General features: G+C 39.9%; 2 protein-coding genes and 1 long non-coding RNA gene across 4 annotated transcripts; 2 read left to right on the top strand and 1 right to left on the bottom strand.

Moving 5' to 3' along the window:
* The first annotated feature begins 3,254 nt into the window (after nt 1-3,254).
* LOC129164230 (CMRF35-like molecule 1) lies at nt 3,255-9,212 on the top strand. 2 transcript variants are annotated; one of them, XM_070550622.1, is made up of 5 exons: nt 3,255-3,356; nt 3,530-3,856; nt 4,466-4,498; nt 4,935-4,979; nt 8,161-9,212. In XM_070550622.1, the coding sequence occupies exons 1-5, from the start codon at nt 3,287-3,289 to the stop codon at nt 8,175-8,177; spliced, it is 492 nt and encodes a 163-aa protein (XP_070406723.1). In that variant the 5' UTR covers nt 3,255-3,286; the 3' UTR covers nt 8,178-9,212. The 2 variants fall into 2 exon arrangements, with proteins under 2 accessions (XP_070406723.1, XP_070406722.1); XM_070550621.1 differs by having other exon boundaries at nt 4,852-4,979.
* Nucleotides 7,712-11,704, bottom strand: LOC129164231 (uncharacterized). The gene is made up of 2 exons (XR_008563828.2): nt 11,638-11,704; nt 7,712-8,413 (listed from the first exon to the last, which is right to left on the bottom strand). It is a non-coding gene; the product is annotated as an uncharacterized lncRNA (long non-coding RNA).
* Nucleotides 9,668-13,653, top strand: LOC107390404 (CMRF35-like molecule 1). Its single transcript, XM_015967089.3, has 5 exons — nt 9,668-9,869; nt 10,429-10,725; nt 10,905-10,946; nt 11,026-11,133; nt 12,377-13,653. Exons 1-5 carry the CDS (start codon nt 9,827-9,829, stop codon nt 12,670-12,672), a joined length of 786 nt encoding a protein of 261 aa, XP_015822575.1. The 5' UTR covers nt 9,668-9,826; the 3' UTR covers nt 12,673-13,653.
* The last annotated feature ends 2,839 nt before the right edge of the window (nt 13,654-16,492 follow it).

The following is a 16,492-nucleotide window of genomic DNA, read 5'->3' as shown; positions in this document are numbered from 1 at the left end:
TTATTAGCGGCTATGCCCTCTCGGTCTGCCAGGCAACAGCATTTGTTGCACTTTTCTAACAGAAAGTGAGTGAAGTAAGATTCGTCTACTCTTTAAAGAAATACAATTTTAACTTGTTTATAATAACAGGTTTTGGGAAATCTGTTTAAATAGTTTGTGTTCAAGAGTCCAGATGGAAGATTAGAGTTAATGTTCATATAGTGTGTCTTGTTTCTGGAAAGGTTTAAACATTTTCATTAAAAATGTAAAATTAATTGGTTTATTTGTCATGGTTGTAAAAATATTTTACATTAAGATTTGTGGTCCGTGCTTCTCAGGAGGGGGGTTGGCCTTATCCAGTGCCAGGTTTGATTCTGACTCCAACCAGAAGAATGCTGCTGTTGTGCCCTTGAGCAAGACACTTAACCTGCCTTGCCTGCTGGTGGTGGTCGGAGGAACCAGTGGTGCCAGTGCTCGGCAGGCCTTTCCTCTGTCAGTGCGCCCTAGGGCAGTTGGTTACATTGTAGCTCATCCCCACCAGCGTGTGAATGTGTGTGAATGAGTGATTTGTTGTGAAGCACCTTGGGGGGTTGTAGAACCCTAAGAAGGTGCTATACAAATACAGGCCATGCATATTGAACACTCCTATAGAGAAACCTTACATACACAAGTGAGTGTATCACATATGGTGCTCACATGGTGCTCTCACAAGTTGGGCACTTTTGACACATAACCTAAGGCTGTGGTTGGCACTAAATGCACTATGAATTATTCGGGTGTGCTTTTCAGCAAAAATTTTTACTGTTATATATTCTCATGTGATTGGTGCAGTGATATTTTGGATATGTTGCATTTTTGTGTGTCCCCCTTTGTTTTCTTATTTTTGTGCAGGTCTAGAAGCAGATTCTTCCACATCCTTTATTGTTTATTGTTGTGAATACACCCCCCCCCCCTCTTCTCCCCCCTTTCTCTTTCATTTCTTTCTCCGTATCCGTTGGGATTTAAAACAAATGAAAATATTTGGTATCAGGCGTGGCGTTATAGCTGAAGCTATTCTGCTCCACCTGTGAGAGTAAAACTGTAAGGCTTGTCTTCAGGACTCAGACATCAATTCTGATAGCTTTACAGCCAAACAGGACACGGGAGGAAAAATAAGCTTTGTGGTCATTTTATCATTAGCTTGTGTTTGAAATAACTAAACAGGACTAGGTTTTTTGAAACATTTCTCTAAATTACAGCAATACATTCATATTTTAGTGTAGTTAAAGAAATGAGTTACACAATTTTACAGGGAAATCATCTCAAATACTCCCAATTTTTTTAATCAAACATTAAAGGCAGTCTTGGCAGTTTTGGCTTCCTTTTAGCACCCCCTAGTGTCCGTTTAATAGAACCAAAAGCAAAACGTATCTCCTCGCTGTGCGTTCATCTTTTTAACATCTTAGGCCCTGTCCACATGTAGCCGGGGATCTGCCAAAACGTAGATATTTTTCTACGTTTTGGCCTGTCATCCACACGAAAACGGAGTTTTTTCACACGAAAACGGATCTTTTTAAAAACTCCGGCCAAAGTGAAGATCTGCGTTTTCTTCGTTTTGGGTGTCTGCGTGTGGACAGACAAAACCGGAGTTATAAGGTCCGCAACGTTACTTTCCGCGACAAAAAATGCTGACATCACGTGTGCGACCTGTGTTTACACTAGCCGGCATCATGGAAGCCCTCAGAGCTGCGCTCTGTCACTACCCGATCCATCAATTGTCCAAGCGCTTTCTGCTTGTTTGTTTTTGCAAGCGGAATTACTGCTCCTTGCGGAAGACCACAGACGAAGGACGAGGTTAAGAACGGGGGAAGTACTGCCGCCTACAGGTCTGGCATGTCCTTAACAACGTATTTATCCGGGTACGTGTGGACAGAGTTTGTTTTTAAAACGAGGTGGTGTGGATGCAAGTTTTTGGAGGGGCGGATATTCGTTTTTAAAAACCCCCGGCTACGTGTGGACTAGGCCTTAATCTAACAGCTGAAATGTCTCCCCAGACCTTCATTAGTTTTAACAGGAGCAGTTCATTACTAATTAAAACAAATCAGTTGTTTATATGCGATATTCTAGCCACAGAGGGCGGTAGGGGTCTGAGTGACATTACATAAACCCTAAAAAGGGTCATTTTAAAGTCCCATTAGTCATCATCACACACTGGTGAAATCACATGTCCAAATTTGACCCATCCCTGTGGGGAGCAATGAGCTGCAGCAGTGGCTGCGCTCAGGAACTCTTTGGTGGTTTAATCCCTCAATCCAACCCCTTAAAGCTGAGTGTCAAGTGGGGAGGTTTTGGGTCCCGTTTTTTAAAGTCTTTAGAATGACCCAACCATGTATTTGAACCCCGATCTCCTAGTCCGGGGGTCGGCAATGTCACGGTCTGCCCCTGCCTCCCTGACTGTGTCTCTCTCCTGCCCTTGATTAGTCCTTATTGTTTTCACCTGCCCCTTGTTCACCTGCCCATGTGTTCCTCATTTGCCCTGTGTATTTACCTCCCTCCCTGTATCAGTCTTTGTCAGATCATTGTGGTTGTTTGTCATCGTTGTCTTGTGCTGTTCGTTCCCGTCCCACCATTAAAACCATTTTACTTTATCTGAAGCCTGCATCTTTACCTCCTGATCTGCTCTACCACACATGGTCCATCATCTCCTACACCCGCAACGTGACAGAATGATCTGACCAACCTGGAAATTTATTAAAATTGAATACTAAACGGTAATGTCACTGTTTTATTTACAATACCTAACCCTATAAAACTACTGTATGATCTATTATTATTTAAATTCTAATAAAAAACATTTTTATATATTTATTTATACATTGCAGAAGCTTACTGAAACCATGCCACAGTGAATGTGTGCCGCAATCTTTGTTAAAGGTGGTCTAACGAAATATGTGTGACCCTTTTTTTTAGGCTGGGTGGTGTATAAGCACATCAAATTATTTTTTTATTAAGTAAGATTTATTTCAAGCACACAATAAAAAAGTATACAAAATGTACGACATAAGACAATAATCTAAAAAACCAAATACTAAAAAAGTCACTGCTGCTTGAAAAGAAGTGGGATCAAGTTTAACACTTATTACTTCCCACCCCCTCTTTCAAATCTCAATAGTAGATTTCAGTTTAGCTTGGTGTTTCTGCATCAAAGAGGAAATGGTTCAGATTTTGGGAACTGAAAGCACCCGACACTGACCTTAGAGCCGAAATCTTTTGCCTTCATGAGTGGCTGTGGGAGAATCTAGCTGTGTAATCAGAAGCCAAACTGGGAATGATAGGAACAGCGTCAATCTCGTGGAGAGCATTTCTGGCTATATTCGTCATTTCCCTACAAATCCATGGTGAGCTATAACTAGAACATTTAGACTTTTTGGCTCCCTCTTCCAGAATCTAATAAAATGCTGAATTTAAATGATCCTCTAATGTATTTTTCTACAGTTCAGAGAATATTACCTGGAAATTACTTTCATTCATTCATTCATTCATTCATTCATATTATATTTCTGAATTACAGTTATGACTGGCATCAAACCTACATTCGTTTCTGGCATGGAGGGTACAATGTTGGACTTCAAATGTGAATATTCAATTGGTCAAGAGAACCGTATGAAGTACTTCCATCGTGATGATGCTGAGTCAGACAATTACAAGACAATGACCAAAGAACACAACACGTGGGTGAGATGGGAACGCTTTTCTGTGTACGACAACACAACTGGCGCCTTCTTCATCGTCAGGGTGGATAAACTCTACCTAAATGACAGCGGGAGATACAGATGTGGAGTCAGCTTCCAAGACCAACCTGATCACATCAGTTTGATTCACCTGGATGTATCAAAAGGTAATCACTACAAAAAAAGGAAGATCACAATGAAAAATCTCTCAGGGAACATCAGGGTACCTGCAAACACACTAATATGGGAAATGTGTGATGTAAAACTGTCAGGCCACACGTCCCATAAACAGGAACGGTGTCTTACCTATTGGATAATATCTTCTGCTTTTCTGAGGTTTCGTTTTCTGTGGTACAAACTGATGCGTTTTACAATTAGCTTCACTGGATGTAAGCAGTGTCTCAACTTCTTCCACTTTGGATTTGGGACATTCCAGTTGAGGCGCTGCATGCTGATAGGCAGGGCAGGCAATCGATTGGGGCCCCCAGACAACCAAATCAGACAGTGAAAAGCTTTCATTTGACAGCACCGTTGGCCGGGTCACACTTCCGAATGCTCATCCCCCCACCCTGTCAGCTCAGCCAGCGACAGTCTTTCATGCCTCAAACATTGTAAAATCAACTGTGCTACAGGAAAAATACCCCACACAGGCTTTTCTACTGAAATAGGGAGTGTTTTAAAAAAGTTACTTTATCGTTTTTTTTAAAGTGTGAATGCAGGTATTGTAAGGACTGTTAAATGCATTTATTTGACCAATAATTATTTGTTTGTTTCAGTGATCGAAGTGCCTGATTCTACCAACAATCACAGTGAGTGCTAGTTTCATGTTAGCCATATAGGGAGTGTTTGTCAGGCCCTCCTACTTCCGGACCAAGAACATTTGAATGCCAGTCAATGGGGCTATAAAAACTGTTTTCTAATCCCGTTTTTTTAGACATATGATGTCAGTACACTGAAAAGACACATTCTGATGCCAAGAAAGTGCTTACAGCGGATTAGAAAATGGCTCTTTTAGCCACATTGACTTGCATTAATTTTTTCATTCTTCCGGGGACCCATGAGCCGACCGGAAAGGGAGGAGACTTAGGCTCCCTATACTGTACATTGTGTGTTTGTGTGTGAGTCCTCCTTGGTAAACCTCAGATGTCGTTCTCTCATACAGAATTCACTCAGCAGTTGCTCTTTGTTGCCCTGTTGTGCATGGCAGCGATGATTTTTGTGTGTCTGTTCACCATCTCTCTTCAGCTGGCTATGAAACAAAGGAGATCGGCCCCACTCAAGAAAAGACAGGTCAGTTTTACAATAAATAAGTACACAGGCTACCCCCTTTGAGAAATACCGTAATTTCCGGACTATAGAGCGCACCTCAATATAAGCCGCACCAACAAAAAAAAAAAGGTTTTCTACACACACACGCCACACTCCAATACAAGCCGCGGCGCAGCAGCCACATGCAGGTCTCCGGCGCACAGCGCATGTATGGCCATATCATAAGATAATTAGACAGAAAGACGCTACACGGAGGTTTTTCGTTGTTGTTTTAATCCAACAAAACAAATTTTAAACACGGGTGAGCACTGATAGCATTCATATTTCTGGATGGTTATAAAATTAAAACAGAACTGACACGTTATTACCGGTAATTTGCATGAATGTTTAGAAGAAAAGAACAGCGCTGACACAGCATTAATAAGCCCTGGACGATTAGAAAATAAAAACTGCACACAAAACATGCCTGGTTAGTAAATAAAACACACTTGGCTACCAGAAGAAGTCATTCGCTCTCATCTTCCTCTTGCACACTAAAGCCATTTGTCCTCTTCTTCAGTGTCGGAGTTGAACAGCCTCAGAAGAGCTTCGTCACATACCTTTTCTGTGGCGATGTCAGTGTCGATGTCCGTGTTGCTGTCATCATCCCTGGGTGAAGCTGGCTTGAATGAGTTCTTCCCGCTGCCGTCTCCAGCGCCGAATCATGGATTCATTCATGCCAAGCATACGTGCGGCAGCACTATTTACCTCCTTTACTGCCAGATCGATGGCCTTCAACTTAAATGTGGCAACATATGAACTCATACGTGTTGTTACCATGATGAGGGGGTGTGGATTTGAAAAAAAATCTTTGTCGTGCCGACTGCTAGGGATGGGTACCTTTGACATTTGAATCGATCCGGTACTAATTCCCGGTACCTACGATTCGATACCGGTACTTAATGGTACCAATTTTCGATACTTTTGAGTGTTTAATATTTTAAATCTCTTTTATAATTAAATATATATTTTTCTCAATATATAACAATACTTGATATATATCACGATAAATAACATACAACTGTTTGTATTTTAACATCGTCCTTGTAGTTTTATAAGCTGATAATTAAACTGAAGCAAACATCTTTACTGTGAACTAAATTTACTGTGTATCTTCATTCCTTTTGCCGTTCTTTTTCATTTGATTTTTTCCTACTGAGAAGTTAGAATTTCCGAGGAGAAAGCGAACACACCATTAGCTGATAACAATGGTAGCAATGGAAGCTAACATACCAAGCTAACGTTATCTTAAACAGTTTATTTAGCTGCTGGAGCAGATTAAAACAATGATGCCTCACACTTAGATCGTTGTCACTGGTTTCGTCTTCACCCGTCACATTTAGTAAAGTGAAGCCAAACTTTAGAGCGCGTTCATGTTCTTCTATTCGGGAATTCGGAGTTCCGAGGAGAAAGTGAACGCACCATTAGTGAAACGGAAGCTAACATATCAAGCTAATTATATACCTACCGGAGCAGATTAAGATGAGGATGTCTCACTTAGATCGTTGTCGCTGGTTTCATCATCACCCAGTTAACCATCACATTTAGTGAAGTGGACCCAAGCTTTAGCGTGCGTTCTTTCTACCATGCTGCTCTGTTTACAACTCGCTCGCAGGGACCGACGACATAACGCTCTTGCGCATGCGCAGCTGTCTTGGCAAGTTCTCGTTATGATGGACGGGTACCGAAACGAGGCACCGTTCAAATGACGTGAACCGGTGCTCGGTCGGTACTATGGAATTCGGTCGGTACCTTAAAAAGTACCGAATTCGGTACCCATCCCTACCGACTGCATGCATGTGCTAAATTAAAATGAACACTTTCTTCGATTTCCACGTTTGACTTCCACCTGTTTCACTTTCTGCTAAAGCGCCCCCTGGTAGGTGAAGGACAATCTTCAGTAAAGCCCCACCTCATTATAAGCCGCATGGTTCAAAGTGTGGGAAAAAAGTAACGGCTTATATTCCGGAAAATACGGTAATCACAGTTCATTCATTTTTCTTTAACCCTCTCAGGCTCAAAATAAGTTTTGATAAAAGGATGAACAACTAAATCCTTCAGAGGTACTTCTGAGTTAAAAAATGCTCATGAAATATGTATGTGGAGTAACCAGGTAGGTCGGTTTTAACGTTGCTAATCTGCAACGCCTGCCTCCAGAGGGTTAAATGGATCCTAGCAATCTAAAATGCATTTATCTTGTTGCTGTTGCATATGGGCAGCTTGGGGTGTCTAAAGTAGCACACCAAAAGTCTGTGCCATTTACGATCTGCTTTTCTATGTAAATTAGTCATGTTGTAATGGCCATGGAGAAACGGGTTGTTCTGAGAAAAGCTGGTATGGCAGGTCATAAGCAACCCCCTTAAATCTGTATGTCCCAACCCACTTAAGCGTCAGCAATATATAAATGTTGATGCCGGTAATGCAAACTGTAGCCTGACCTACAGCTAATGCTTGCCTGCGCTGCTGCTACTGCTAGTCGAGGTACCGCTAACGTCCTTGTTGGATGAGAGGAAAAAAATAATAATAAATAAGAATGTTGGAGCACACATTTAATGATCCAGCTGTGGTCGGAATATCCAGACTTTCAATGTATGTCCAGGGGCGCCTCCAAAAAATTTTGATGGGGGTGGCCAGATGGGGCCAAAGACATTTTTGGGGTGGCACACCAAATTGGTCCTTGTGGTAATGCTGGGAGAATTTAGCTTGTGGCGATGTACTGCATTGCGCCTTTATTCGTTTTTATTAAAATAACAGTACATATGAATTTTACAAACACAAACACTTCAGAAATATACATTTCAGTTATTTAAAATGTTATCCATGATTAAATATAAAAATGTACTTTTTGGGTTAATTCACCTGTTGCTGTGTTAAAACAACTATGGAGATAAAACTTTTTTAAATGGTGAGCAGCAGCAACATATGTATTTTTTTCCTGATTATTTCTTTACTCATTAATTGTAATATTTTTATTTTGTTTTAGAATTATGTCTTGAATAAACAAGATCAATATATGGTTTGACTGAACATTAATATGATTTGTTAACACTGGCACCAAAGGCACAAATGTCCTGCTTGATTTGTGGGCCTAATCTCCTACTCCTTTTAGTGAAACAACTAGATTCCAGTAACATGATTATTCACTGATTTCTCCTCTTTGCAGACATCATCAGACTATGAGACCATGATGCCTGGCATAAAATAAGGAACCAGAGCACGGCTGTCATTCAGACGGCATCGATCTTTCAGCTTTACCATCTCCACCAGCTGAACTCTGTGCCAACTTCTCAATACAGCAGCGGGAGTCCATTATGTCTTTCAGCCGAGATGATTATGCTGACATTGACGTACCAGGTCACATCTGTCAGTACCAACATCTGGACCTCAGCCTGCTGGATGAGCATGTTTATCACTGTCTGCAAGAAAAGAGCACATTAGCCACTGAGATGCAGGGTGTTATGTGTACAGCAGCAGCAGATCCATGCATTAACATGGTCTGCTGAAACAAGGTTTAAAAATGTTTTGTTGTTTAAATGCTGATCACTAATGAATTGTACATATTTTTGAAAAAAAGGTGAGGCTTTGTATTTCTAGAACACTTTTTAGAATGCTTGCTTTTTAAAAGGCTGCTTCATCTCTTATGGATAAATATTTGAGATTAGTTGTCACACTGGTGAAATTCTCTGCATTTGACCCATCCCCTGGGGAAGTGGTGAGTTGCAGACACACCCAACCAAATCCCCCAATGAAGTGTCAAGCAGGGAGGCACTGGGCCCCATTTTTAAAGTCTTTGGTATGATCTAACCGTGGACTGTCTTGAACCCACAATCTCCAAGTGTCAGGGCAATAGGTCAGTGTGCTGGTAAGGCTTGAAAACTCTAATTTTCAAAAAGAAACTATTAATTGGCTTTAGTTGACATAACATTTATCGAAAAATATGTTTTATTTTATTATGTAATTGTGCAAAAGTATTAAAGAATAACACTGGCCCTTGCCAACTGTGGATTGTCCACCAGAAGGCAGTAGACATAACCGGATGTGGCAGGTTTATGATGAAGGTGCTGATACTAATATTCCATTTGGTCACTTTAAGGTCAGAAGTGGTTTCATTTAGATTTGAGACAATACAGTAGTGTACAAGAGGTTATTGTGTCTCCTTTTATAGTTTTCATCGGTCTCTTGTGAGATGTCACATGATTTAATAAACTGCAAGTGTAAACTGTTTCTTCCATTTTTGTTCGGCCAGGATCAACTCACTTACTCTCAAAGCTCACTTTGAGACCTTGACCTACGCTTTTGTTACATCATGATCAGACTACTGTAATCCTTACAATGTAGTCCTTACATGTTGGACTAAATCAAGCCTTGATGACAAGGCTACAATTAGCACAGAAGTCTAACTGCACTGGTTGCCTGTTCAATACCGGATTCATTTAAAAATGTTAGTCTCTGCTTTTGGGTCTCTTTTGCAGACAGTCCTAAACCTTATGTCCCAACAAAGGTTTGTTGTGTTTGGTACTTTGGTTAGCTGTCAAGCTTTAAAATGTTTTAAAATGCTCTACAAATAAAACTGGATTGGCCTGGAAAAAGAAAACTGACATTTCAAGGGAAGCTCCACCCAAAACATCAGACATCTGGTTTATTTCCTCTAACTTATGTTGAAAAGCGGATGTCTTCAGTTTTTCGTCTAAAAGACAGACAGGAGGAAAGAACTCGCCTCATACAAGGTCACAGCCTTAACATCATTTATGCAGACAGACGTTTAAAGCCTCCTTATCTGGGTGACTAAAGGAGAAGTGACACAGAGAAACAGTTTATTGGATGAAAACATGAAAATCAGCCTCCTCCTCCTGATTATTCTTCTCCTGGAAGGTAAGCTGAGCTAAATCAAACATGCTGTCTGCTATGTTCTCTTTTTGCATGTTTGCTTTAAGTGTCTCTCAGTTTCTCTTCACTTTCGCATCATTACAGAAGTCTTTGGGTAACATTTCCCGGCTGAGGGTCTTGTTTTTACTTCACATAAAACTTCTTTGAACTTTAAACATGACAGAAGACAAAACATAAATCCTCACATGATTCATAAATACTTCTTTACTTCATTTGTGCTGAAAATTTTGATCACCTTTAAACACTAAAGTCACATTCAACCCAGACACTCTTGCTTCTGCGCTGCAGGAAATGAATCAACAAAACTGCAAGAGTGCTAAAAATACACACAGCCTTCCTTTATTTTTTGTAAACCATTGTTTTGGTTTAAAAATGCGAATTTTCAAAAACATTTCTTTTTTAGTAATCTGAATATTTTCTTTTGAGATTAGACCAGAAATTGATCTGAAAACCGAGTAAAACTACTTGATTTTAATTGCCAGTGTCTGTGTGTGTGTGTGTGTGTGTGTGTGTGTGTGTGTGTGTGTGTGTATGTTCTGTCCAGGGTTATGGGAGGCCAAAGCCATAACAGGAGAGGTGGGAAACCCCATTGAAGTTAAATGCTCTCACACGTACGCCGACACCAATGTGAAGTATTTTTGTAAAGACCCGTGTTACGATAAAGACGTCCTGATTACAAGCAAGACAATCTCCAACAAGAAATACACAATAAGAGAGGAAGGAAACACATTTTATGTGACAATCCACAATCTGAAACTGGAAGACTCAGGAACCTACTGGTGTGGAATCGAGAGAGTCGGTGCTGACACCTATAATAAAGTTCTTCTCACAGTGATACAGGGTGAGTTAGCAGCCTTTCTGAACAAATTAAATAGTTGTTTCGTGTTTTCATTTGCAATTTTAAATTTGAAGAAGCATTAAACTGAGAGTAAAAACAGGAAATAAACACAAAATGAAGGAGATAAAGAGAGAAGATTATGAAACAAAGCACGACTGGCACAATTCTCTTTTGGTTTTAAGGAGAGGAGACTCATGGAGACATCTGGATGTCACAGGGTTCTAGTAAGGAACATTTTAAATGAGATTTATGTGATCAATTCTTACAACTTTTACCATGATAACCTTTTGTATTTTATTTTAGAGACGCTGTTTTTTACTGGAGCTGGACTCTCTGTGGTTGTCCTGGTTCTGGCGATCGCTGTCCTGTTATTCTTTACATTCAGGAAAAAAGATGTCAGAACACCATCTGGTATGAAACAAACTTCTGGAAGAGCCATTTTTAGAGAGTGACAGAATTGAAAACACTGAGAATCAGCTGCTCTGATTATAGGATCAGAGTGAATAAACACATTTGATTAAATCATTAGTTAGGACGGCGTAGTTTTTACTCGGTTAAAATAATTCTCAGGCTGTTTCAAAGTGTTTCTGTGTGGTAGAACACTTTTGAATGGTCTCTGTTTGGAGAAATAGAGTTTGTTTTTTATAACACACCTTCCACATCCTTATCAGAAGCCCAAGGTGCTGAACACAACCACAAAACACACAAGAAGAACAAATATAGTGTTGTGGAACAAAAAACAAAGATAAAAAATTAAACAATGATTCAACATGAAGAGACAGACGCACAAAAACAGGAAATGATTAAAAAACATGCTAAATGAGATAAAAAACAATTATAGATCAAGGCAGTGTTTTGATCCCTACTGCTGGAACACCATCATGTAAAAGTGAGTCCTAAGCGAGACTTACAAACCTGAAGCGATGGCGCCTGCCTAACGCTCAAAGGCAACTCATTCCAGAGTGTGGGAGCCAGAACTGAGCAACAGCGTCGGGCAAGCTGCGGGTTTTTTTTAGGCTTGGGCTAAAAAAAACCCGGCTTCATGGGGGTTACTGTAACATGTCACCAACCAATCAGAATGGGCATCAAAATTTGTAATTTCCACTGCTGGACATTTGTCAAAATAAAAGTCTACACAATATGTCAGGCTGACACTGCGATTTTTGGCTATCGCACAGGATTGTTCATGTTACACTGTGAAAACAACAGAATGGTGGCCCACTGTTACAGCGCAAGATTTCAGTGAGACAGACAGCACAACGTTTCGCTTCAACAGGACACACTACGTGATGAGCGCACCTCCTGAAAACATACGCCACTAAGCGGACCGCTAACCAAAACAAAGCTGAAAAGATTTTTTAAGAAGCGCTGCCTTTAACATTTCTTTTTAGAGTCTGCTCATGGCCCAGCTCCTCTTCCTCCATGAGGAATTATTGCTTTCTAAACCCTCGCTTTGGCATCAGGCTCTGGCTGTGGGCCTCCTTTTCTCATCTTCCAGCTGAGCTGTCTGCTGGACATTAATCCTTAATAAAATATCGTGGTTCTGTCATGAATTAGTCACATTGTACTATGTTCTCTTTAGCGTTGCTCTGTAATTATTTATGTACAAATTGTAAAATCTTCCAACTTCTGCACGTTTCACCACTTTACACAGGAAAGGATACCATAGCAACCATTCAGGAAAAAGGTCGACCCTGTGGCACCACCACTCCCTCAAATGAAGGTCAAGAACGACGTCTGTCTCCTGCAAGCCAAGATCTCCTGGAAACAAACATCTCTTTGGAGCCTCAGATCCAATCGGATGACCTGTGCTACTCCTCCGTCAGCTTCAAACCTGTCAGCTGCAACAGCGCCAGATCTCACATCGAGTCCACCACATATTCTTCTCTTAAATGCAAAGCTCCACCTTTGATTAAGTCTGAACTAAGATCTGGATTCAACTTAAAGTAGAACAGATTCTTTGGGAGATCAAACAAAAATCGAGTTCAGAAATTCTTGCAAAGAGTTTCTTTAAAATATAATTTGGAAGTATTTTAAATACTATCTGCTCTTGACTCAAAGAAAAGCACAAGTATGCGCACAGCACAAAGTTGATGCCAAAGTGAAACAAGCCAACGCCATCTTAGTTTCGCTCAGTTGCAGTAACATCCCTCCCACCAAACCGATGGAGCGCTGTGATTGGCCCACCGAACCAACAAAGGGCTGTGATGGTCAGGGCCAATGGAGCGTGGCTGGATGGACATGCAAATGAGCATAATTTTGTGTTTGCTACTCTCCGTCTAGATTTCTAGGCTACGTTTTTGTTTTGTAAACCACTTTGGGGGATTTTTAGAACCCTGGAAGGTGCTATGCAGAATGGGTGCTTTACTATTTGTGTGTTAGATGGAGTCACCTGAACAGAGGGATAAGCACAAATTCTCTTTCACCTTATAACTTGAGGCCATGAATTTTGGATTTCCCATTATCTCATTACAACAGTGGAAAGCAGTGATATCTTTGGTACTGTAGGTGCATTAACAACAGGTAGTGATACAGGATTGATGCTTCAAGTCAGCACACACCTTCCTCTTTGTGTTTATTCCTCTTTAGTCACATTATATTTTACAGTAAAAATGTTAAGTTTAATGCGAGAGAAAGGAGAAGCTGAGGCTCATTAGAGAGGAGATTCTTACGGTGAAAGGAGGGATTTTTACCACAATGAGGAATTTAATTAAAGTCTTTTTGTGCTTGATGGCAGGTAATATTTTCTCTGGTGGAGATTTCTGGTTAGAACTTAATTTTAAGTTTGTTTAAATTATCTTTTAACAGTTTGTGCAGGTTTTCTATCAGCAACAAATAATGATGGATTATTCAGCAAAAACTGTGAGTACAACAATGTACTGTTACTAATTTTACTGTCCACACCAAAGTAAAAGCATGTGTTTGTTTGCATTTTTATTCATTTTCACTAAAAGGATTAAAATATCAAGGAATGATGTAAAGCTGCAAAGCTAAACACAGTGGCGTGTCCAGATCTTTTAAAATGGGGTGGCCCAGGTGAGACATAACTTTGTGCATGGGTGGCACCAATGGTTATGCTTTTTTTGTTTTACCCCCAAGCCTTTTGTGGACAATGAAAAGCCTATTTAAAGGTAAATTAGTGTGGTGTCACCTGGGGTGGCCAATCAGATTCCAAGGGTGGCATGTGCCACCCCAGGCCACTCCCTGGACACGCCCCTGGCTAAACATTCATTGTCTTTTAGATTTTTTAAAATCTGAATGCTTTTATTAAGTTCTGCTGCTTGCTTCAGTAAAAGTACTAAAATGTGGCTCTTCAACCTGACAGCTTAAATACTTATTGAGATTAACATATTTCTGACACGTTTTTAACACTTAACTACTTTAAAAACTTAAGCAACAAATTAAATATTATTAACAATGATTTGCTTTACAGAACCGATTGCCAAAATTGTAACAAATAATCAGACATCAAGGCTTATACATCTTAGTAGGTCTACTCGACAAGGCTGCCCCCTTAGCCCGCTATTGTTTCTTTTGGCCACTTGCTATGGCGATACGCAACTCCTTCGAATTAGCAGGAATAAAAATTGGTCAAACCAATCACCGGCTATCACTATTTGCAGATGACATCGTCCTGTTCTTGGCTAAACCGGAGAAGTCAGTTCCGACAGTGAGTAATATTTTACAGAATTTTGGATACTTCTCTGGATACAAAATTAATCAGAAGAAAAGCTCCTTGTTATTTTTAAATAAAAATAACCCTCATACCAAGGCTTCACCTACTTGGGAATTCAGATTGTCCCTGACATAAAGAAAATTGTTCCTATCAATTATGACCCCTTGTTGCAAAAAGTTTCAAAGCTATTGGAAAGATGGGATGGGATGCCGATTTCTATGATAAGTCGAATTAATGCGTTGAAAATGTCAATTCTGCCAAGATTCCTCTATTTATTTCAGTCTATTCCCCTATATACCCCTGCCACTCTACTTTCATCACTGAATACATTTTTTTCCACATTTATTTGGAATGATAAACAACCCAGGTTACGCCTCTCCCTGCTATACTTACCTTTCGAGCGAGGAGGGCTTGGAGTGCCTAATATGAAGATGTACTACTAGGCAGCCCAGTTGAGTGCAGCTACTTGTTATTTTCCAACCAGGGAGATTCATTCTTTGGTTAAAATTGAGAATAACAAAATAGAACTGCCATTACAATTCTATATTTATTCAGATACAGCTAAACAATTACTAAAAAATACAAAAAAAAAACCCTATGGTTAGAAATACGATTTCAATTAGGCACCAAGCACATATAGTTTTAAATGAAGAGTCGCAATTGTCAGCTTTGTCACTGATTTGGGACAATGTTATGTTTAAACCTGCACGTGCTGATAGAGGCTTTAAAATCTGGGAAAACAAGGGAATAGGCCAAATAAAAGACCTGTATGAGGATGGAATTCTAATGTCCTTTGAACCAGTGGCGGCTCCAGAAAGGTTTTTCTGCAGGTGCTATAAAGGAGCTAGTCTTTTTATTGAGGGTGCTATGAAAGAAGTGGTCATGCGTACCTATTGTTCTCTAAAACACCTTCAACACTAGCAGATACACATGCGTGCACAAAACCTCAACAACACCTGAAACAATCATTAATATACATCATAAACATGTGAACAATCGCTGAATTTTCCATGAAATCATAAACACATACAGCCACACAGAAAACCATCTATAATGCTGCAAGGTTAGCTAACGTTAGTGTTCGCATTTCCAGCGGCAAAACCTTCGACTGCTGCGGTGGTTGAGGGTTGACTCTTCATCCAGATCCATAGGCTTTTGTGGGTCTGAGATCACTTCCAAAGTTTCATTCATTTCTGGCTGAACCTGTGGAAATTTGGGCAACAAAAACTGATCCATTTTACCACTAGCTCTACCTTTCACTCGTTTGCAGGTGGAAAATGAGGTCAAAGGTTAACATCAATTTCCTGTTTTGGTTTAAGTTTTTACTATCTATATGATAATTTACTGATTATTTTTTGTTTTGTATGTTAAATATTATCACATCCACACGTAAAATTAAAATTAAATTAATTTACTTGGGTGTGCTATGGGGGTGCAATGACTAATCCAGGGGTAGCTATAGCGCACCCTAGCGCCCCCCCTGGCGCCGCCACTGCTTTGAACAATTAGCACATAAATATGATCTGCCTGGGAAACATGTTTTAAATTTTCTCCAAATTAGGAGTTTCGTTACTAATACGCTGAGATCGACTGTACAACCCACATTGTCTACTATAGAGAATATAGCAGTTAACCATCATCAAAGTAGGGGCCTGCTCTCCAGATTTTATGGTAGTCTAATCTCTGGTATGAAAGAAAGTAGTCACTCATATTGAAAGAAAGTAGTCACTCATATTTACAAGCTTGGATATTGGATCTGGAAACAGACATTTCAGTAGAAGAGTGGAACGATTGTTGTGTACGTGCACAAAAACAAACAATTAACACAAGATTTAGATTATTACAATACAAATGGCTGTTTAGAACCTATATTACACCAGTGAAGCTTCATTATTTCAACCCTAACATCCCTGACGATTGTATTAAATGTGGTAAAGAAAAAGGGACACTTTATCATTGTATGTGGCAATGTGAAGAACTTCAAATGTTTTGGAAGCAAATTTAATTGAATGTAAGATGTCCATTGATTGCAAACTCTGTATACTGCACATCTTTCCAGAAAGTTATATATGTAACGCAAAGAATAAGAAATTG

Source organism: Nothobranchius furzeri, chromosome 4 (assembly GCF_043380555.1).
Source record: "Nothobranchius furzeri strain GRZ-AD chromosome 4, NfurGRZ-RIMD1, whole genome shotgun sequence".
Lineage (NCBI taxonomy): Eukaryota > Metazoa > Chordata > Actinopteri > Cyprinodontiformes > Nothobranchiidae > Nothobranchius > Nothobranchius furzeri.
The sequence above is the reverse complement of the archived record's forward strand: the minus strand, read 5'-3'. Positions and strand labels throughout refer to the sequence as shown.

What these genes read in the sequence shown, in the direction of transcription:
- LOC107390404 (XM_015967089.3), top strand. Translation starts at nt 9,827, where the DNA reads ATGAAAATCAGCCTCCTCCTCCTGATTATTCTTCTCCTGGAAG. An exon ending in TCTTCTCACAGTGATACAGG is followed by an intron (nt 10,726 to 10,904) that starts GTGAGTTAGCAG and finishes TTTGGTTTTAAG; the next exon opens with GAGAGGAGACTCATGGAGAC. An exon ending in AGATGTCAGAACACCATCTG is followed by an intron (nt 11,134 to 12,376) that starts GTATGAAACAAA and finishes CACTTTACACAG; the next exon opens with GAAAGGATACCATAGCAACC.
- LOC129164230 (XM_070550621.1), top strand. Translation starts at nt 3,287, where the DNA reads ATGATAGGAACAGCGTCAATCTCGTGGAGAGCATTTCTGGCTATATTC. An exon ending in CATTTCCCTACAAATCCATG is followed by an intron (nt 3,357 to 3,529) that starts GTGAGCTATAAC and finishes TCTGAATTACAG; the next exon opens with TTATGACTGGCATCAAACCT. An exon ending in TCACCTGGATGTATCAAAAG is followed by an intron (nt 3,857 to 4,465) that starts GTAATCACTACA and finishes TGTTTGTTTCAG; the next exon opens with TGATCGAAGTGCCTGATTCT.